Source organism: Coturnix japonica, chromosome 4, assembly GCF_001577835.2.
Source record: "Coturnix japonica isolate 7356 chromosome 4, Coturnix japonica 2.1, whole genome shotgun sequence".
NCBI classification, from domain to species: Eukaryota; Metazoa; Chordata; class Aves; order Galliformes; family Phasianidae; genus Coturnix; species Coturnix japonica.
Genome location: NC_029519.1, coordinates 15,713,100 through 15,734,526, shown reverse-complemented (window position 1 = coordinate 15,734,526; position 21,427 = coordinate 15,713,100). Strand labels below are relative to the sequence as shown.

The window sequence follows — 21,427 nt, the reverse complement described above, 5'->3', positions numbered from 1 at the left end:
GTGGGTTTCTTAATTCTACAGAGAACGTTTCTTGCAAGTCACTCTTATTTATGGAAATTTGGGGAGCAAAAAAAGAATTATTCATGTCCCTGTTAAATCTAGAATTCTACTTTATGGTCTTTCTTATTGTTTAAAAGACTAGTTTGTAGCATGTTGGGCCATTTTTAAGCATAACAAAAATTAAAAAATCCCATAAAGTACAATTTTACATTAGGAAATCCTTCATTTGGAACTCCTTTAGGAACAGGAGTCTCAAAATCAGAATCTTATTTCCCACCTGTAAATGCTTTGAAAGTTTTGTTTCATCTACAGCAGAGGAGACGCGAGTTTTCTTTTTGAACAGGAGTAGAAACTAAATTTACAGTGTGTGAAGTTTACTGTTAACCAGAAATCCCAAGTCTGAATTTCCCCTGCTGGGATCCAACGAGCTCCCATAGAGCAGAACCACCATTATCCCTGTCTGCTCTTGCTGGCATCTCATTTCAACGAGTTTCTATTTAAGATAGATGGCCTTAAGCTACAGCTATATATTTAACCAAGTCAAGAAGAAAATCGGAGTGAACCTCACTGACCTTTTATAGCTCAATGTATTGAGCAGACCTATTTAAGTTAACCAAGTTTCTGAATTGTTTGGACTCGCACAAAGTAACCTCAAAATAAAACCACAAGCTCTCACACTCAGACACTACCCCACATTTAGAGACAGTTTCCACAGCCAAGAAGAATTTGTAAAGGAAAAAATGCTCATAGTTGTCCCATTCTGTGCTTAATATGTGACAACACGTACTTAGTAGCAGCTGTAAAATTCATACTTGCAGGACTCTAAAGAAGACTGTAGCATAGGGCAGAGGACAAGCACCTTGGCTGACCTGGTAAGAGAACTTGCATAATGCACTAGGAAGCAGGCATTAATTAACAAGAGTGATGGAAGGAAACTGAATACAATTTTGGGCTTTGGGCAAATCATAAATAAGCAAACACTAGCAAATGCATTATTTTAGGCAAGATACAACAGGGTTTTATAAACTTCTGAAAACACATGGTCTCAAGCAGGACAGCAGTGGATGGGGAAAGGCTGCTGTCCTTACTGGTAGCCCTCAGTATCCCAGGCCTACAAAGGTCTTCTGAGAGGAAAAAAATATCACAAGCTACAAACTTTCAGAATACAGAAGTTCTAAGCAAGTACAAATATAAATGTAGCAAAATATAAAAATAGTCATGGTCCAAAATGGGTTGCATATCTGCCATCCCTGAATATTCCAAAAGATTCAAAAGAATAATTCACTGGGGTTTTTTGAGGGGAAAGGGAGATGACCCCATCAAGACTCTCCTTTGACCAGTCAGCATTCTCACCCTTCAGTATTTCTTGGGCAGTTTAAGCAGTTTTAATTAAGCCTACTGCTCAGCAGTTCTCAAAGCAATGCCAACCTTATCTTTGTTTCTATCAGAAACATTGGAGGAGGTCTACGTTTACACAAACACAAAAACAAAAGACAGAAAATCCACAAACAGTAAAGGAACATACATCACTTTTTTCTGAACCTGAGTGGCAGATAATCTGTACAGCAGTACATGTACCTACACAGATGCAGAGCAATGTCAGAAGGAAAGCCAAAAGAAACAGCCCAAGATGTTGCTGTATTTCAAAACAGTGCAGCCCCTGCCGTCAGACACGTGCACCCAGAATGACTAAATCTTCTTACCGCCTATGCTTTTTCACAGTTGTATCAGAAAGAAGAGTGGTGAGCCTTAAAAGTACCTGTGGGTGATGCCATCAGTGCCCTGAGCCACCACTTCTGAGGCAGTTACACACAAAGGAGGCAAAAGCAATTGCAGAAACATGTTGGAGTCAGCAAACCAAGACAAACACGCACTGAGATTTACTGAAACAAACAAACAAACCAAAAACATGCCAGGGGCAAAGAAAAGGGGCTTTCCTACATTAATTCTAACCAAGGCTTGATTGCTGCCTTGAATAGTTAATAGTATAAAGAAGTCAGCAAGCACACATTTCAGGTATTGCAAAAAAAAAAATAAAAATGTGCACATCAATCAAATGACCTCCTGGCATTGGGCCTGAAGTCTTCAAAAGTAAGGAAAACTTGCCTGAGGCAAGGAGCCAGCGTTCATCCTTGCTTTGCTGATGCAAATCCTCTTTACCTCAACAGCCATCCCTCGGTTTCAGAGGTACTGTGGGTGACAGGGGCCGGAGCTGAGTGCTCACTGCTGCCACCAGCCACAGCATCACACAGTCCCCATCACAGGGTAGCCAGAACCACATACCCACCACAGCACCACGACCCCAAATGGAGCTTGAGGCAAGTGGAGGTGATAAGGTGAAGCCTGGCACAGGGGTTATAGAATCATAGTATGACCTGGGTTGAAAAGGACCATAATGATTGTCTAATTTCAAACCCCCTGCCATATACAAAGCCACCAACCACTAGTCCAGACTGCCCAGAACCACATCCAGCCTGGCCTTGAATGTCTACAGGGATGAGGCATCTACAGCCTCCCTGGGCAAACTGTTCCAGTGTGCCCCAACGCTCTGCGTGAAGAACTTTACCCATTACCTTTCATCAGATGGGGAACATTCTCCTTGGCCTGTCCCCACCTGCCTATGTACCTGCAGAACCCCCTCTTGTTATCTTTCACATCCCTTACCAAAGTTCAACTCTATCTGTGCCTTGGCTTTCCCAATCCTACCTCTGCACACGTTGACAACAGCCCTGTATTCCTCCCAGGCTACACAACCCTGCTTCCACTTCCTGTACATTTCCCTCTTTTCCTTCAGTTTAAGCTGCAGGTCCTTGCACAACCATGTCGATCGCCTGCCTCCCCTACTCAACTTCTTTTGCAGGGGGATGTGGAGTTGTCACGCTCTCAAAAGGGTGTCCTTAAAGAGCCACCAGCACTGTTCCACATCCATGCCCTTAAGGACAGTTTCCTAGGGGACCCCACTCAGCAGTTCCTTGAGCAGCCAGAAGTTTGCTCTGATCAGAAGTTTCCTCCAGATCACAAACCCCACCAGGGCATGGTCACTACAGCCCAGGCTGCCTCCAGTCTTAACCTCTCAGGTCCTTGGGCAGGACCATCCTTTTGGCAGCCCATGGGATTTGCTGACACACAGCTGCAGTCAGGCCAACAGAGCATTACCTGCAGTGCCTCTTTAACTACATTACAATTCTGTGCATTTTTAATTGTAATCTAACCTTTATTTGTGCTTGCTGATCGCCTGAGGGCCCATGCAAAATTATTTATGAAGACAGGCTGAGATTTTGGAGCATCCTAAACTCTGTGAGTATTGGAGCTTCTTTCAATTGGAGGGGAAGTTTTGCCATGATTCCCCCTGCAGCCAACACGCACACTGCAAAGCATGCAATATGAACTTTCTGCTTGAGGCCTCTGAGCTGAAGTCCCCGCTTCTGCAGAGGGAAAATATTCCTCTCCATGTAGGCTGGAAACACAGAAGGGATTTGGTGGCTCTCCCACCCACTTTTTGTTTTCAGAAGAGAGCTGTCTCTGCCTGCTTGACATTTTCACTTCCCTCTCATCTCTTCCATAGCAGTTCCCTATAAAAACCAGAGCCCTGTGGACAGCACGAGGAGTGTTGCAGCAGCCTCAGCCTGCAGCACCATGAGGGGGCTGCTTCTGCAGTCCCTGAGACTGTCTCCACAACTTCCAAAGAAATCCAGAGTTCTCCCAGTTTTGTCATACAATCTTTACTTCTCCCCCCTTGGGGGCTTTGAAAAAACTTTCTACCTTCCTCTCCACCTTCCTTCTTTCCCTCACCCACCATGCAAAGAAATTCACCTTTGCCAAGCTTATAATGCGTCTCTGCTGTGCGCTGGTTAAACCTTTCCATAACTTCAGAGAAACTAATTACACCCCGAAAGCTCTGTGACTGTGCAGAGCCAGGAAAACTCAATTTCCTGGGAAAGAGCTAACTTACAGAACACAGAAAGAAGTGGCTATGAATGAACTGCATGCAACTCCAAGCACACACATGGCTCTTATATTCCACTTGTTAACAGTATCACTCTTTCAACATATGTTAAACGTACTAAGATGCAATGCTGCAAATTTAGTAAGGGGGGGTCTTTTTCGGTTGGAAGTGCAATTAGATAAAAATAAAAACCACTTGATTAAAAGTTAAAATACCTAAGTCTGAACATACACGCCACAGCCTCTTCTACACAAATCAGTCCACTGACTTTTTCCATTTCGATTCTCCCAGTATGCAATAACTTCAAGTATTAGCATCGTCCCACATACCAAAACAATTGTTTAATAAAACCATATATTCTATGATGCATGTTATTATTTAAAGACTTAAAGTTGCAGACCAGCAAACGATGAGGCGCAATCTGCTAAATTAATGAGGACAAGACCTCCCATCCTGGATTACTCATCCTGCCCAGATAAAGAGTGCATTTATTTCCTTTCCGGATAGAAGGGTTAATTTATCTCATTAACAATAAGCTACAGCCATCAATAAGGAAATCCGAACTGCTGTCTGGCTCAGAAAGGATGACAGGAACACTGGAGGCTCCAATTCCATTAGAGTAGTTAAAAAGAAATGATATAAGGCATTATGTCCTAGGAGAGAAACAAGAATAGTGCAGGGAACCACATGAGAAATTGAGAAATGTGAGAAAAAACTGGCCTCTCGGGACAGCCATTCATTCACTTCCATTTGGATGAACCCACCCACCCCACCACCTCAAAGCTCCAGTTTGTCCCTTATGTCAAGAAACACTTTTACTAGAAGCAGACACTCTTCTAAATCTCTAGAGAGATCTCAAGCCAAAGTCTTCTCTTTGTTGGCACCAAAAACTTAAAGAGCAAAACGCCATTATCCATGAAGAGGTGTTGAAGTCTGTTTACACAACAAGAATTACTTTTTCTAATTAAGCAGCTATTAACTAACATACAGAGTAATCACACCAGCACATGAAGTATTGCTACCAGCAAAATCTAATTAAAAGAACAGCTTAAGATTTCCCCAAGAACAACAAATTAATCATGATAACATGTTTTTAAATCACCAAATGCAGAAGTCAAGATGAGCTTTTGAAATTTCTTTGAATCAACATTTTCTCTTATTGATGTCAGTTTTTCAGAACCTCCAGTAAGACTGCATCTTTTCCAAGCCCCTCTGGCATTACTCTACTATGAGAACCTACCAGGTACACTAAATCAAGCTCAAATTAGATTATGCCTTCTCATTCTTCCACTGTTACGCAAAATAACTGCCCAAGGATTTAGAAGTTATCAAACAGAAAGTCTTTAACACTTTCCAAGTAAACGGCGCAGAGCAGATGCTTGCTGCAGTGCTACAGGTTTGAACAAGTTCTCAAGTACTACATGATTGTCACATGTCCTCCGTGACAATCCACAAAACTCGCATCCTCATACACCTTCTCCAGTACAAGGCAACACCAAACAATTTTACTTCAACGTTTCTGAACCATCTGCATTAAGCACATCTTTTCTTCAGACCATTTTTCGTTCTTTTTTTGGTTGAAATGTGGCTTTATGCATTGTCGTAAGCACGATGATAAAATACATCAGGTAAAGTCCACATGTTAGTGGTGCTTCTGGAATAGCGACTGAGAGTAGTAAAACATGTCTGCCCTCAAAGGTTATAGCAGAAAACAATATTACCTTCCTGATGTTGGGGTCCTTTACCAAATGCAAGAAACCATATTTTGTTTTGCCAGCCAGCAACACAAACTACACGGACTTGGAGTCAACCTATAAAAGTTGGAGACTAGATGACTAATGCAGAAAAAGTAATTTATAACAGAAAACAGAGGAAATTGTTCCTGTAAATTCCATAAAGCATGAACCTGAATTTCCCATAATCTTATTAGAAACTCTGCTCTCACAACTCTTCCACGTAGATCCAACAAGAGAGCTTGAACAGCTCAATAAACCTGGGATGGAGCAGGGTTCAGTTCTGAAAGACTCTTCTGGGGTTTCAGCCTCAATTTGCTCTGAGGAATTAGCAAGCAGTTTGCATCCACTGTGTAGCTCTTAGCCACTCCGATGGCAAGCCCATTAAAAGCTAATGATAAACAGTACCAATTCAGTAGTTCTGTTTCTGAATTAAGAAAAAAAAGTCCTCCCAGGAACAGTGACATGTCTGCTCTTCTGTACAGAGAGATCCCAATGTCTGCAAATAAACTCAGTTAATGTCCTGGGTGATCACTATTTCATAACTGTTACTCCAAACAAGTCCTTTAGGACTTCAAATTAGCACTACTGAAGTATTCCTGGTCCTTTGTTCTGCTGAAGCACACAAGCTCCAACAGGAGAAAGATAGTGCCCATCCAAGAGAACTTACAGATAAATGAGTCAACAACTTCAGAGGCAGTTTTATCACCACATGTACTCGACAAAAGATAGATGCTTACTGATATAGTCAAGCTCTGCTTGAAGATTTCATTCAGCCTTACAGGGACAAAGGCTGCTTCATGGGAAGAAAGCTCAGCTAGAGGCCACCAGAGCTTTGTTTCTTTATGCCATATCTAACTCAGAGGGTTTGCGAGGATAAGTGTTGCTGAGAAATGTATTGATTTGTTTCTCAGAAGCCTAAGGATGCTTGAGGAATTGCAATTGGGGTTTCCTCCAAATGATTAGACTTCAGAATTAAAATGGAAACAGATCACTTTTCTCCTGTGGCTACAAAACTTCACTTAAAATTCAAATTATGTATTTGGAAACAATATCCAAACAAATGGTAACCAAATGAATTAGCATTAAAGGGCCTCTTCAAGTGGAGGCATTGAAACATGCCAGAACCCATCCTGCACTGAGCTACGACTGTTTGGTTAAAGTACAGCCAAAGCACAATGTTAGGGGGTTTCTCCTGCTGCATCTACTATATTGACAGGCTTGTTCTATTTTAACAGAGCCAGATCCCTACAAAATCTACATCAATGCAATTTGCATCACAGTACAGCTTAGAAAAGACAAAGATTCTTCCTGAGGATTTCCCGTAGCACATTCATGCTTCTCTCACTTGTTGCAGTGCCCGAGATGGAAGCAGGGCAGGGAGCTGTCAGAGTCCACTTGCACTGACCACTTGGTTTCTTCCCACTTGTGTTCTCACCTCATCAATTTGCTGCACACATCAAATTATACTGGCAGGGAAATTTAAGCTCCAAAACGTTTCAAATATACAAACACCCAATTAAGTTCCCATTACTTAAATTGTAATTGCTGTCCATTTGCATGCACAACAGTGAACGCAGAGGCAGCTACCTGCACAGAGCCAGCTCCACAGCTATATCACAAGCAGGTCAATGGGAGGTTCCAGCAGCAAGTGCCAGCACAACTGTGCACCACAATGAGAACTGTGTTGTTGTAGGCTAAATAGGCAGGCACTGCTGCTTGATCCTGTGGGTTACAGGGTAATTAGCTTCTGAATAACTGAAATCAATGGATGTTTTGCAGAATCACACCAAACAAGCAGAAGCTTGGCAAGCAGACGGGAGAAACAGTCCCACCGCTACACAGTCGTGTTTGTTAATTCCTAGTTTAATTCCACCAACTTCAAAAGATTTACAGCAGAAAGAAAAAAAAAAACAAACAAATAGACAGCCTGGGGTTACTAGTCAACCCAATCAAATTACCCCGCAATTTGACAGCTAAAATGAAATGCTGTTCTTCCTGGCCCACCGCCTCCACTGCAAAGCCCTCCTCTCTCCCAGCAGCACATGAGCTGCCACTTCTCAAGCACTCATGGAATTCCATCATTATGTAAATCTCACAGTTTCTTTGGAAATCGTATCACCTCATGTTTTCTTGTCTCCCTGCCTTTCCATCAACCCCAATCTACAGTCAGGTAAATGTTTTACAAAGTTATATCCCATAGTCCAGTCTAAAAGGTTACAGTCTCCTACAGAGGAAAGCCGACATGCTCATGAATTCACAGTCTGGGTGAAGAAGGAGGCTCACTAATGGACCGCAATAATTGTAAGATGGGTTCAAACCCATCAAACCCCGCTGAAGCCTAGCATAAAAAAACAGGGTCTGAGGAAAGGATGAAATAGTGGCCCATTCAATGATACACCTGGGAGGAGAAGAGAGCAAGTCTGTCATTTAGCAACTAAGCCTTGATCATGATCACCTCTGAATCCCAAATCCAGCCACAAACCCAGCAGAGCCCTTCCCAGGCCACACAGCCCCAGCAGCATTGGCACTAAGAAGGCAGAGCTGCCCATGCCTAGCACTTGCAGAAGCATTCCAGCCCAGAAAATATTGTTTCTAGTAAACTATTAAGAAAGCTGCATGCAGACAAATACCATGTGAGAAAAAAAATGAAAAGCAAAAACCTGTATGTATTCCAAATAAAAATTAAGACTGAGTAAACCCCTCCCTCCATGCAACTGTATGTGTAAATGAGCTACTGCATAAGTGAAATTTCAAGCCTCTTCTTGCAAGGTAACTTTTTCAGAAACAATAAATTATTTTGAGAATTTATCATAATCTGCAGAAATGGGAAAACTAAATAAATTCATGAAAATGCCCTTACCTAATGATATTTACCAAATGACACCGTGTCCTCTGCTGTTTGTAGCGAGCTTAGTCATAGAGAAAAAGGACAGGTTTGCCTTATTAGTATAGCTCTCTGCTTCTGTACTTTAAATACCTTGAAGCACAGTACCATCTGTGTGTAATCTACTAATGAGCTACTGCTTAGACCGAAGAAGGCCAGCCAGATAACACCAATTACTCAGATGGAGGCTGCCTAATTTTTAAGCAATTAATGAGCCCCTCTCACTTTACAGAGAAGCTTCCTCTGCTTAGTTCTCCAGATATATTATTGGAGATCCTCATCTGAAGAAAGTTTCTTCAAGAAGAAAATAAGAGGGGAGTGAGACACAGCCCAGCCACGTAGAGCAGAGCCTGAACCCTGCTGCGAGGGACAGGAGCAGTCCCTGCTGGGACCAGCACAGCCTGCAGGGGAACTGCAACTACCAGGAAAGAGTACTGCAAAGGGGACTGCTCAACCTGCTCCACCGTTTCAGACCATTTGGGGCACTAAGATACCTCTATTAATGCTCAAAGAGTGGAATAGTCAGAGTCATACTTATACAATAGCTTTGCTGGTTTTACTCCCACTTGCTGCCTGGTCACTTGGAAAAGCCTAATAGGGGGCATCCCCAAATGCTGCCCAGGCACTGAATGTTTATGAAGAAGACTGACTGTTCTGTTCACTGACTGATAAGATTCTAAAAGACTGGCCTTAAGGGGCTATTAGGTTATGCAAAAATAGAAACCCCTCTTCTGATGTCAAAGAATATTTCTTAATAACCTAAACAAAGTTTAAAGAGATCAAAATTAATTTTACTTTTACAGCTCCCTGTTGGAAAGTGCTGTAGTAAAGCATAGAATGAGTAATACATTATCTCGGTAATTACACTGATAATGCACAAGTTTCATGTACACAATTAAAACATTGAAGGAGACCTAATTTTACAATACATCCTATACAATATTATTACAATACAACACAGCAAGGATTCCAGAACCAGTAGGTCATGACCATTACATGCTCAAGGTCTTCCAGCTGCTTCACGTACATCCATACCCAGAATGAGAGGTCCTGGCTTTCAGCTGCAACTCCTGACTGCCCCAGATGTAGAGCCTGGGAACAACCCTGCCTATGATTCACGTTCCAGCAGCTTTTCTCCACCTATTAAACAAACCCACCTTGGGGAGCTTCAAAATGAAATTGCATCACTGAGAAATAAATTCCAACCAGCTCTATTCTCCAGAATGTGATTTTTCTGCGTTCTACCATTAGCTCAAAGACACCAGAATGATTGTATCTCACATTGCCCTTCCTCTTCCAGGCCCACCCATTATTTATTTTGCTGAAAATGTAAGACAGCAAAAGCACGTATGATATAGCTTTGCACACTGATCCAAATAACCTCAGGACCAGAAAGTAAATCAGCAAAAAAACAAAGAAGAAATAAAGCCGATATTAAGAACACGCAGTTTCTGTTGTCTCATGAAAAATCTGACCTGCTATATTAACATCAGCCTTCATAAATATTAACACAATTCTACCTTCAGCATACTGGGCAAAATCTATCAGATCTCAAATAATAAAACTTGTGCAACTGCTGTTTACTCAAATTCAACATGTGTGTTTGTATGTGGATGAAAGAACCAGCACTTCTTTAAACAAAAAACATCTGGACAGACTATACACCAAGGTTCCCTTGGAGAAAACTGCTTTAAGCTACTTGCACACCTGACTACAGAATTGCAGTTCCTTCTATCGCTAAAAATCTAAAGGCAGACAGTGGGCAAGCACAGATGCAGTGCAGAGTAGCTCAGATGCAGATGGCTGCAGAGTTGTATCACTTTATGGCCTGCAATGGTTGTTTAGGTCAGAAGAGCAACAGATGCACAGATTTATGGGTTTCTTTTTATAAACCAGTCACCCAAGAGACTCGCGGCATCTCCAAGGCTCACAGTCCCTTGGGTATCTGATATGCCATCTTACAATCTTAAGTGGTTTTTACTCCCATGTGCCACAGTACAAATTGTAAGGACAGTTTAGAGCCAGAATGCACAATATATTTGTGACATTCAGAGGCAAAAGCTATTCTGCTGAAGCTGTCTTTGCTCACTAGCTGTAGCCTAACTACTCTGCTCCTTCCCCATTTCTAGATAATATCTTACCATCTTCTACTGAAGAAATAACAGAAATTGCTAACACTTTTCTCCCTCTTTCTAAGGTCTTCCAGCCACATTCTTCACCCTTATTTATTTAGCCTCAAAACTTATTTAGGAGATAGTATTGTTTTCATCATCCTAAGGCATAAGCAGAACAGAGGGAAACGTGCTTGTACCCCCATGTGACATTTAGTGTGCTGGTCAACATGAACATTGCTTCATCTGTTTGTTTTCATTTGGGTTTTTGTTGTTGTTGTAAAATCAGAAGACACAAGCATAAAGGACGTTTACTTGGATGATGGTAGCAGACGTTTACCTAAAATACCAAGCAGTCCCATGAGATCTATAAAAAGTCCTTTACAAGGTAGGAAGGCGACATTAGAACACACAGTGCAAAAATCACAGTATCATCACGTTTAAAGCCTCTGCCACAGAGTCTTAACAAATATTCCCATAGGACTCATGGTTACTGGCTGCCAAAGCCACAGGTAGGAGCGAAATAAAAAATATTGTACTTTGAACAGCTAACAGAAACTCCTTCATGGTACCTTCCCTTCCTGCCCTGAACTGGGAACACAGGAGGGTCAGCAAGAAGGAAGGGATGGCAGAGGCTGGTATGGAGCAAGTCATGGCAAGGACTGCTTGGTTACCTCTTGGAAGAGCTAGGTGCTCAAATTAGAAGTTTAACTTTTTCCACTAGACTCTTTCTTCAGAGGTGAAGCACTGAAACCAAAACTCAATCTACTGCATCCTTTCGCATCAGTATATAAGTACTAATCATACATACTCTTCGTAGGGAAGAATCAGTTGGACTTGAAAGGGTTAGGAATCATCAAAACATACACTTTAGAGGTGACACCACAGATCAGATCAATTTTGCTTTCAACTCATAGCTGGGTAAATCATTTCTACTCTAGCAGGTACTAACAGCATCACAACAATCTCACAGAGGTCCATATACTAATAATTTCCATATACCTGTACTGTACCGAAAAGAATTCTTTCCTACTTCACAGGTCAGCAGCTCAAAACACTCAACTCCTCACTTTCTGAAGGAGGATCTCCCTGACGTTTCCTTTACTATTTGTGAAAACAAGTCTTCCAAACTTAAACATTGGAAAATACCAAAAACTGCACCATCTCATTTCTCCTTCCTATTGCTAATTCCCATAACGACTCAGCATCTCCTACCTCACAGTGTTATTGCTTGTTGCTTCCACAGAATGCTCACAGCCAGAACAAACAAAGCAACAGAAGGGAACCTTCTGCTACAACATCACAGGGACTGCCCATTGAAAACCGATGCACACTTTAAACAACAAGCACTGTTCTTAAAGTAACATAGAATTACATTCAGTGAACACAGACACGGGAATATACATGAATATACATTCATGTTCACGCTTAGTTCAATTTAAGGAGCCTAATTTATGTTTCTTTAATTACACACAGCCCATTATGCCTGCCTTAAACACACACACCAGTCACAAAAACCCATGCACATGGAGCTGTACTGGATCGGGAGCTGACCTCAAGCTAAGCCCAACATCATAGTATCACTGCATCCCCCGAGTGACCCCTGAACCTGTGTGCCACTACAGCTCCCAAACCCAGCAGATGCATTTTATGCTTCAGGCATGGCTGCAACTGATCCTACAGGAAATCAAAGGGAGCAGGAAGCACAGCTTGAGGGCACGCCTGCCCTCTTCTAGAGAAAGGCCTGAAATAACGCACCTACCCATTACTCACAGACCATATCTGCAGAGCAACACAATGGCTTCTGGCCCTGAGGAGGATGAGAAGAATATATGTTAAGGCCCCAAAGCCAGGAACTGCCCTCGTAACACAGCTGCCCCCTCAGACAGACATCCATCGGGCAATGTGGATGGCTGCTAATGGATATGGACTGCTGCAGACCAACCCCATGTCCACACTCCAGGAACTCTGCCTCCACACTCAGTGCTCCGGGCACACAACTTGTACTTCAGCAGCAATGGTCCCTGCTCCTCCCGTAAACACGCTGCAACATGTAGGCATCTCCTCAGGTCCTCTCCTGAGCCACCAGTTCCACTCCTTCCTCTCTTCCTCCAAAATTCAGGCTCTGCAAATGTGAGCCTCTACTCCATAGAATTTTCCCAACACCAGGAAAAAAGTTGCAGAGGTGCAAAGCCACTGCTATCACTTCAGCTGGCAAGATGACACAGCTGCCTTTTATGCCTCCAGGCCTTATTTAGCAAGGTGTAAATTTAAAAACAAACAAACAAACAAAGAAAAACCCCATATTTCCAAAGCCAAATGCACTTAAGGCTGCTCCCAACAAGCAATGTGCCAGAGTAACCCACTGGAAGGAAGATACACCACCTCCATGCTGCAAATGGCAGATGAGTTCAAAGAGGTGGCTGGGCTCTCCCCAGCTCCTTTTTTCTATTTTAAATAGCAAAGTGAAAGGAGACTCGCTGGGGCCAGCAAACATGCTCACTGCATGCTGGGTAACTCTGCAGCTGCATTATTTATCATTTTGCTCAAACATTACATAAGACAGACCTTCAAAAAATATGAACAAGAGAAAGGACAAAACACGGCAGAACAACCGCCCCGTCCCTCAGGATGGTTTGTTTCAGAATAAGGGCAACAGCCCACGACCCACACCCTCAGAGCCAGAAATACTGAAACATCTTCTAATTTCTATGTAAGATCTTAAAGAAAGCAAGGCAGATACTTTGATATGAGACAGTTTTTTCCATTTTATAAAAACCTCGTTTTGATCCCAATTAAAGACATAGGGTTGGAAAATCTCTCGGTCATGAAGGTGCACCTACTAGAGAAGCTCAGACAGTATTAATACTGCAGCCAAATACAGAACATCCACACAGCTGACAGGAAATCTTCAGAAGGGGAAGGGTATAGATTTTTAACATAGGAAATGACATTGCTTTCACGTGTCTCTTACTTTCCCCATCCCCAAAGATCCTACCTTTGTAATTTACTGCCGTCTGAAACAATTTAATTGCCTCCATTCATTTTATTCAGATACAGTTGTGGTTTCTCTTTTGGGAAAGAAGCCTGGCTTTAATATTTAAATATCATCTCAATATTTTAATTGTTTCAATTATACATGAGCTCATTTTAAAGGAGTGTAATAGCTAAAAATGTGAGTGTTTAAATAAGCTCAATATTTAAACCCTGTCAGGCTGAGGTCACTACAAATACCCACACTGCCTGCAGATTCTTTCCTTTCTTGCTCTCTCTACGCATCTCTCTTCCTCTCCAGTAGCAAGGCACACATCTGACTGTTGCCAGCTGTCACCCAGTCCCTGTCTTGCAGCCACATCTCTGTCCATCCGGGGCAGAGGAAGCCAAGACTGAGGCTCCCTTCTCAAGGTGCACTGAGTACCCGTGCTTTACAGCTTGATGAAGCCCCCAAGACATGACTGAACATGAGTGTGTTCCTCCCCAATAGAAACTGAACAGATGGAAAGGAGCCTTGAACCAGTGCACAAGCACAACTGTGTGCAAGAGTGGTACTATGCTCCTGCCTCGGTGACAGCTTACAGCAACATCCATCTTGACTTATTTTTGTTTGCTAAAGCTGTAAGTTACAATTTTCAGGGGAAAAAAAGAAAAAAAAAAAAGGTTGGTGCACACTGATCACTGCTGACAAGCTCCCATTTTCCTCTGTGTTACTGCATGATTTGCAGAAAGGAAAAGCTGAAAACCTCTTTCCCACCGCTCATAACTCAGAAAATGGGAGAATTCATAGCTGTGCGTTTTAAATGATGGGCAGAAGTCAGCTCTTTGGGCAGATGCTATTGCAACAAAAACCAAACACAAACGAGTGAGCACAGTGCAGCTCCTCCAGAGACTCATTCCAGCAAGAGAGATGGACTTTTAAGAGTTTGGCTCCTCCAGAATATCCCACTCCAGGCACAAATCCACACATCACCTCTGAAGCAAAGGTAGTTCCGCTTCCATATACACTGCAGTTTTTCAGAGCCAAAATGATCAGACAGTAACACCACAGAAATAACCAATCTTCACAAAAGGGAGCAGGGGGAAATCCCAGGCTACTGCAAAGACAACCAGTAGGAAGGTGAAGAGCTCCTGACACAGTGCAGAGAAGACACAAGACTCTGGCTCTGCAGCTCGAAGGATGTAGAAGTGCTAAGTTGAGTCAATTAAGCTCTGTCAACCTGGAGGAAGACTCCTCCCAGCTCTGCAGCCAGAGGCATACAGAAGCCTCAGGGATGCCTGCCATGCTCTAGTGCACAAGGCAGGCATGCCCTCTGGAGCTCAGGCATGCTGAGAGGGGGGTATTTTAGCTCAGCAGATAAATGCAGTAACGATAAATGGCATCAATTATTCACTAATGGAATTATGCCTACTAAGTCAAACAGAATGTATAATCTGAAAAATCTTTTGCTTAAGAAATGCAATGATTTTTAATTGGTTTTATATCCCCCGCTATGAGTACTCAAAGCACTACATCCAAAAGGCTTGGAAAGAGAAGTCACTTAATCAGATTAAACGGAAATCCCTACCAGCTGGGAACCTAACAGCTCCCACATCCTCAGTTTATTTGTATAACCTCCACCTGTAATGCCTTTACAGGTTATTACTAGGGCTGCAGTCCCAGTATTAGCTGTTTGCTCAGTTTCACCTCTCAAAGCAGGCAAAAAGGATGATTTGCAGCTTTCCAAAAGGCTTCTTAATATTAATAAACACTTGAGAAACCTAAATCAACATTACATTCACACAGATGCTCGAGGCAAACTATTCTGCCCCCACCACAAACAATAATCATTACTCTGTAGACATGACAGATTTCTTTTGGAGCATCTGGAAGCTGCCGCATGTAAAGAAGAATCTGACTAGCATAATTAAATTAACTCACCTATCTTAATTCTTTTGGCACAGCACCTGAAGTGGGAAGAAGCCAAATGATTTGACTGTGGTACAAGTTTCTGTGTCATTTTTAGCAGCATTCTGCAGCCCTCACATGCATTCCTGTTTCCATTTAGAGATGACAAACAAGAACACCCTGGTCTATAATAAAGGACAAGTAAAGGCACCCAAAACCATTTATTTCAGTTCTGGTTTGCTTGGGATTTTTTCCTCCTTCTCACAGGACTGTTTCTACATCAAACTTTAACTCCATACCATCAGCTGAGGCACCAATTTGTCACTTTCTTCTTGACATCATAGGTATTCCGCTCCCTTCCATCTCCTCAGTGCCTCCTCTCTGTTGGCCAGCACCTGCGTCCTACCTGCATTTGCTACTTGGAGTTCACACCCTCAACTTTCTCCCCCTTAGGTTTCCATTCCTTGACAACAAATAAACATTTTCCCCATCAGTCTCCAACATCCTCCTCGCCAAACTCCTGTTCCCTTTAAGGCAACTCCAGTTTGACTGATTATAGAGCATTTCTGGACACACTGCTTTCCTTTGGACTGCCTTAGGGAGGCCTCTGCAGTACCTGAATATACCACTGCACCTTCCCATTGCTGCATCCCAAGTCCTATTCACCTTCACCCCTTGAGATTTTCCCTACATTTTAAACAGTATATAATGGATTATGTGGTACTGCACACATGCTAATCAACTTTGTAATTGCTCTTGTACTCAACACTAATCGCAGTTTTTCCTCATTCAGGCTGTAATTCTACATACTGCTCAGAAACATGCCAGTCTGCATAAGTCAAAGAAGACACAGACACCCCAGTTTTGCTGGTATATTGCCCTAGTAGCCCAAATCTGTCTTTATCATCAGCATCAGCACTTTCCATGCACTGCTTCACATCACGCCACAGAAATGTCTGCACAGTTTCCCTTCCCATCTTAAGGATGCTCACCAGCTCAGACATCCCAGCGCTGACAGCCAGCAGGACAAACAGCTGCACTGCCCACCCCGAGCACAGCACCACAGACCCTGTCCATGCAGAATCATTTGGGCACCCCATCCACCTCCCTGCTGCTAAACCAGCCTCCCCACTATCAGACATCCTGCCATTCTCACTGTTTCCTCTGCCTGCATCCAGCCTCTGTCTCCAATCTTCTATTCAAACACCAAGAGTTAAAATTCAAAAGCCTCTTGAGCACCTGTCCCCTCACAACACAACACAACACCCAGTGACACCCCAGGCAATCAAGTGACAGCACCTCATATCTAAAGACCGCTTTCTGAAAGAATTATCAATTTCACTCCAAGTGCTGAAACTACAGAAACAGAAAATGTGTTTCACACACAATGTACTGGAAGAAGAAAATAAAAATCGATAGTTTGTTCCACACAGCAATCTAAAAGTCGGCACAAGGGAGAATGAATATTAAAAGGTGAAAGCCAACTACATGATCACATACTTGCAAAGAAACTGTTTTTACTTTATGTGCTTTTTCCCCTTCATCTTATACTGAACATATACTAGCTCAATTAAATGAAAAGAACAGACTATTCACTGCTGTGGGCTATGCTTAGCCATAAGCAGGCTAGCATATTAAAGCATTTTTCCTACCAGTATTCAACCTGTATTGATACTGTCAACAGCTGCCAATAACACAAGGCATTCTGCAGAGTCAATCAAAGAAAGCAGCTAAATGTAATAGAATACACTAAAATATAATTAAAGGTAAACTATCAGCTGAATGACGCTATAACTATCTGTTATTTCTACAGATGTGTACTTCTGACAAAGGAGATGCAAAGGCCCTTCCCTGCAGCCAGCGGTATTGCCTGGCATCAGTGAATCAAGGCAGCTCAACTACTACACAGGTTATGGATCTCGTAGGGGTTCTCAGCCAGGTCAGTAATAGCAGTTTTGTAAAACAAAAACACCACTGCCCTTAGCAGGCTTTAGATCAAGCTCTACACTGTAGCCAAATCCTGATGTTCATGCCTGCTCTCACAGGGCAAACAGGGCTCACAACTACCATACCAAAAGACTGTAGACTAGTTTGGCACATTGATGCCCATCTCTGCTGGAAGACAGGAAGACTTCAATGCTTCCTTGAAGTATTCTGTTGTTATTAGTGTGTTCCAAAAGCAGCTATAAACATAAACCAGCTCCTGTTACCTTTCACTGCCAGAATAATCAGAGAAAGCACTTTGCTGTACCCAGGGACGTTATTCCCAATTAAGCCCACATATGATTACAAATACGGCTGGCATGATTTTTCATAAGATGCCCTTCCAACATACAGTAAACCCATCCAGGCTTAAAACTCATCAGGAACCACATTCAGAGTTCAGAAACTATTAGCATGGGTACAAGAGTGGATTTTAAAACAATGCCAAATTCATCACTACTTTAATGGACCCTCAAACCGATCAACTTTCTTCTTCCTTCTTTTTATTTCCTTTAAGAAAACACAAGGACATTTCGGGATTGCTTAAGACACATCAACAGAACACTACAGCGATAAAACTCATCCCGTAACATCTGGTAAGCAGATCATTTGAGGATTTTTTTTCCCCGCAGAAGAGAACGAGTATATATGCAAAACAGAAAGCAACCATTTAAAACACTTGTTTCAACGAGCATTAAGTCCAGATCCAAAAGTAAAAACATTTTTTTCTGTGACTTACCAGAATTTCTCTTCGAGACGAGCTTCAGATTCATGCTGACTACAGTACAGATCACAAGAACCAAGAGAACAAGAGGCTTCATCTTTCGCTTTCTTTGGCAGCTGAAATGCAAACATAGTATGAAGTCTGAATCACAGGTCTGCACCACACCAATGCAGCAGCTACAATTAAACATTCCTCAAAGAGCCAATACAGGGCAATGCTTAACCCGGTGACATCTGTCAGGTTTGTTGTTGTTTTTTAATGCAGAGGTAGGAAAACATCGAGGCTCAAAGCAACCGCCCATGAATAATTTACCTCTGAGTTCCACACCAAGGGCTGTTGGTTTTGTTTTTCAAATATCTCAAAAAGGTTATTTTGCATAACAACAACAACAAAAAAAAAAAAGATAAATTCTTATTTGAAACAATCTGAGTTTAATCCGACAGATTTCTGTATGCTGCAGAAGATTAATCACAACAATTATAATTCATTTTGTTTCATACTTTAAAAGAATGCTTCATGTTGTTTGGGAAAATGTAAGCGTAGGTTATTGGTGCCATTTCTCCTAGAAACCTTATTTTCCCCACTGGTGACCTTGTGAAAGCTCCTACAATGAAATGACGCTACTCCAGAAATTTCTAATAGAAAATGAAGATGGCTGAATAAAAAAACAGAAATCAATGAAACCAAGCCTTGAAACTGTTATTAAAAAGAGAGTAAAACTCACAGGAGAGGCTAATTCCATCTGCTTTATATTATAATTACAAATAATAATAATTCTAGTTTATAATTGTAGTTTGAGTTGTATGTAATTACTGGAACTGGTTATATTTTCATTTACAAGTCCAAGGTCATTCAAGAAAACACAGTGAGAACGCAGTGAGGTTCCCTATGCGTGATGATAAAACAGGTGTAGTGAAACCGAAACCAGCAAAGCCTATCCTCTCTAAATGAAAAAGGAGAGAGATGCTTAATTAGAAGCTATAGTCCCCAAATACACGCTTAGAATGAAGTCACAGGACTTTAAGTGGCTTGATATATTTAGACTCCAGGAATTCATCTCCATACCAGATATAGAACTCAGATCAGGATCCTTACTCTTGGATACAGAGACCAGTTACCTAGATCAGTATGAAGTTTTTATTTGCATCCAAATAATCAGCTGACTCTCTATGGCAGTTCTGTTTAAGCAGAAAGGTGCACAGTCACCTGCATTGGCAGCCAAAGCAAAGAGCAATAAAAGAGAGGCACCCCGAATAGCAGAGGCAGCCCCCAGCACAGGCTCTGTGTGAAAAGCCAACAGGAGAGCACCACGTCCTGCAGGTATCTGGAAATCATTCCATTTAATTTGAGCTTATTACATCAAACATCCTTCCTTTGTCATTTTACTGCCAGCCTACGGTTGTGTGAAGAAAATCTAAGGAATCACAAACAATTTTTAACACAATGGCAATTATGCTGTTACTCAATTATTTCAGAATTACTGCTTATATCTGAAGTTTTCACCCCTTACCCTACTGCACTGCAAGCCACAAAAAGGCAGCAGATTCCATCTCACTGCATTTTATCTTCCCCTGGGCACTCACTGCCTACTGATTCCCCTAAGTAACGACACTAAAGAGCTGAAGGAATATTCAAGGAGCAATGCGCACTGAAGGCTGTCTGACAGTGCTTAATGGCAGAATCCGTTTTCGTTCTTCCCCAACCTCTCCTTGGAGTACCAGAATCCTGAAACGAGCAAGGCCATCTTGACAAGAGAGCGAGGAGAAAGTAATTGAACTAAATCTTTTGACAGATAATTGTAATGATGATGTTATGCTAGAACGATTTTCAAGTGTAGCTTTGCAAATTGCTTTCTCCACTTCCTTCCCTTTAGTTATTACAAAGGAGGTATGTAATTCCAGGATCCTTCTTCATGTGGCCCCTTCATCCTCACCCCCAAATGGGCTATGCTGCATTAAGTAAACTCAAAAACTCAAAGTGGGCTCTGCCAAGCAACATTCACACTAGATATAGGGGAAAACTCTGGGTTCTGTCAGCACCAACAGGTGCTTTTTGAAGCCTGGGTCTCATTAAAGCAGTCACTGCCTGTACCTGCACTAGCAATATTATGAAAACACAGCAGGAAAAGGTCAAGAATCTACTCCACCATACTGAGATGTCCCAGCTGAAGGCAGGGAGCAGTCATAATATGCAGGGCTGCAAGTATCCAAGACAAAATCTCTTTGTTTGCTGGGAGATGTCAGGGGCTGAGGCTGTGAAGATCCCCCTGATATCTGCCAGCCTCACAGTTCCCTCCAGTGAGCCACACACTCACCTATCAGGAACAGGGATGGCCCATAGACTCAAGACTCATGCACTTCCTGGTGTTTTGGGAAATTAACAAGAAGAAAAGTGTCTACAATCTGATGAAGAATGTGAGTAAAGCTCTGCTATTCTGTAGAGATACTAGATGGGATACAGTAATCATTATTCAAAACCATTTTCTGCAACTGAAGCTCTTCTTTCACATAGGACTGATCTAGACCACAACTACACCAAAAAGCCAAGCACTCACACTGTGTCCCTTGGAGGACACCTATTGATCCACATGAAATGGAAACAAACTTGGAAGGGGTTACCCACCCTGTTTACCATAAGGAAAAAGAAATTCAGCCCCGGGGCCCTAACAGTCTTGTTGATTTTAGGCTGTTTATTCCATATACATATACTCAAAACTAAGACCATGTTTATAGGATTTGATAGAAATAACTGCCCATAGAATGCGTGGAGAATGAGGGACTCCAGATAGCCACAAAGACTCACATTTCAAAAGATGAAGAGAAGGAGATTCCAGCCACAAATTACACACCTCAATACTAACTACACTTCCCAACAACCAATTGCAACACTGCATTTTTAGCACTGCCAAAGTCCCAGTTAAACTCTGACAACACTGCCAGGGACAGCCCTGCACCAGAAGTAATGTGCTGCTTCTTCATCTTCCCCTGGGCATCTTCATCTACTGCAGCACAGTCCCAGAAGCCTGGATTCTGGCTTCCTATTAAGAGCTGAACCCAATCTTCACTTTCAGGGCACTACCAATCTTCAATTTAACCTCCTATGACAGCATAAAACTCTCCCATTTGAAACAGGTTTGAAAGGAGGCAGGTTACAGCTGGGAG

At 42.2% G+C, this 21,427-nt stretch overlaps 1 protein-coding gene across 6 annotated transcripts in view; it reads right to left on the bottom strand.

Annotated features, from left to right (window-relative positions):
- IL1RAPL2 (interleukin 1 receptor accessory protein like 2) overlaps positions 1 to 21,427 on the bottom strand; it is a 305,577-nt gene that overhangs the window by 272,221 nt on the left and 11,929 nt on the right. For all 6 annotated transcript variants that reach the window (XM_032444393.1, XM_015860827.2, XM_032444395.1 and 3 more), the window contains one exon: positions 18,282 to 18,382. In XM_032444393.1, coding sequence (XP_032300284.1) covers positions 18,282 to 18,363 — 82 coding nt within the window. In that variant the 5' untranslated portion in view covers positions 18,364 to 18,382. The remainder of the gene's footprint in view (positions 1 to 18,281; positions 18,383 to 21,427) is intronic.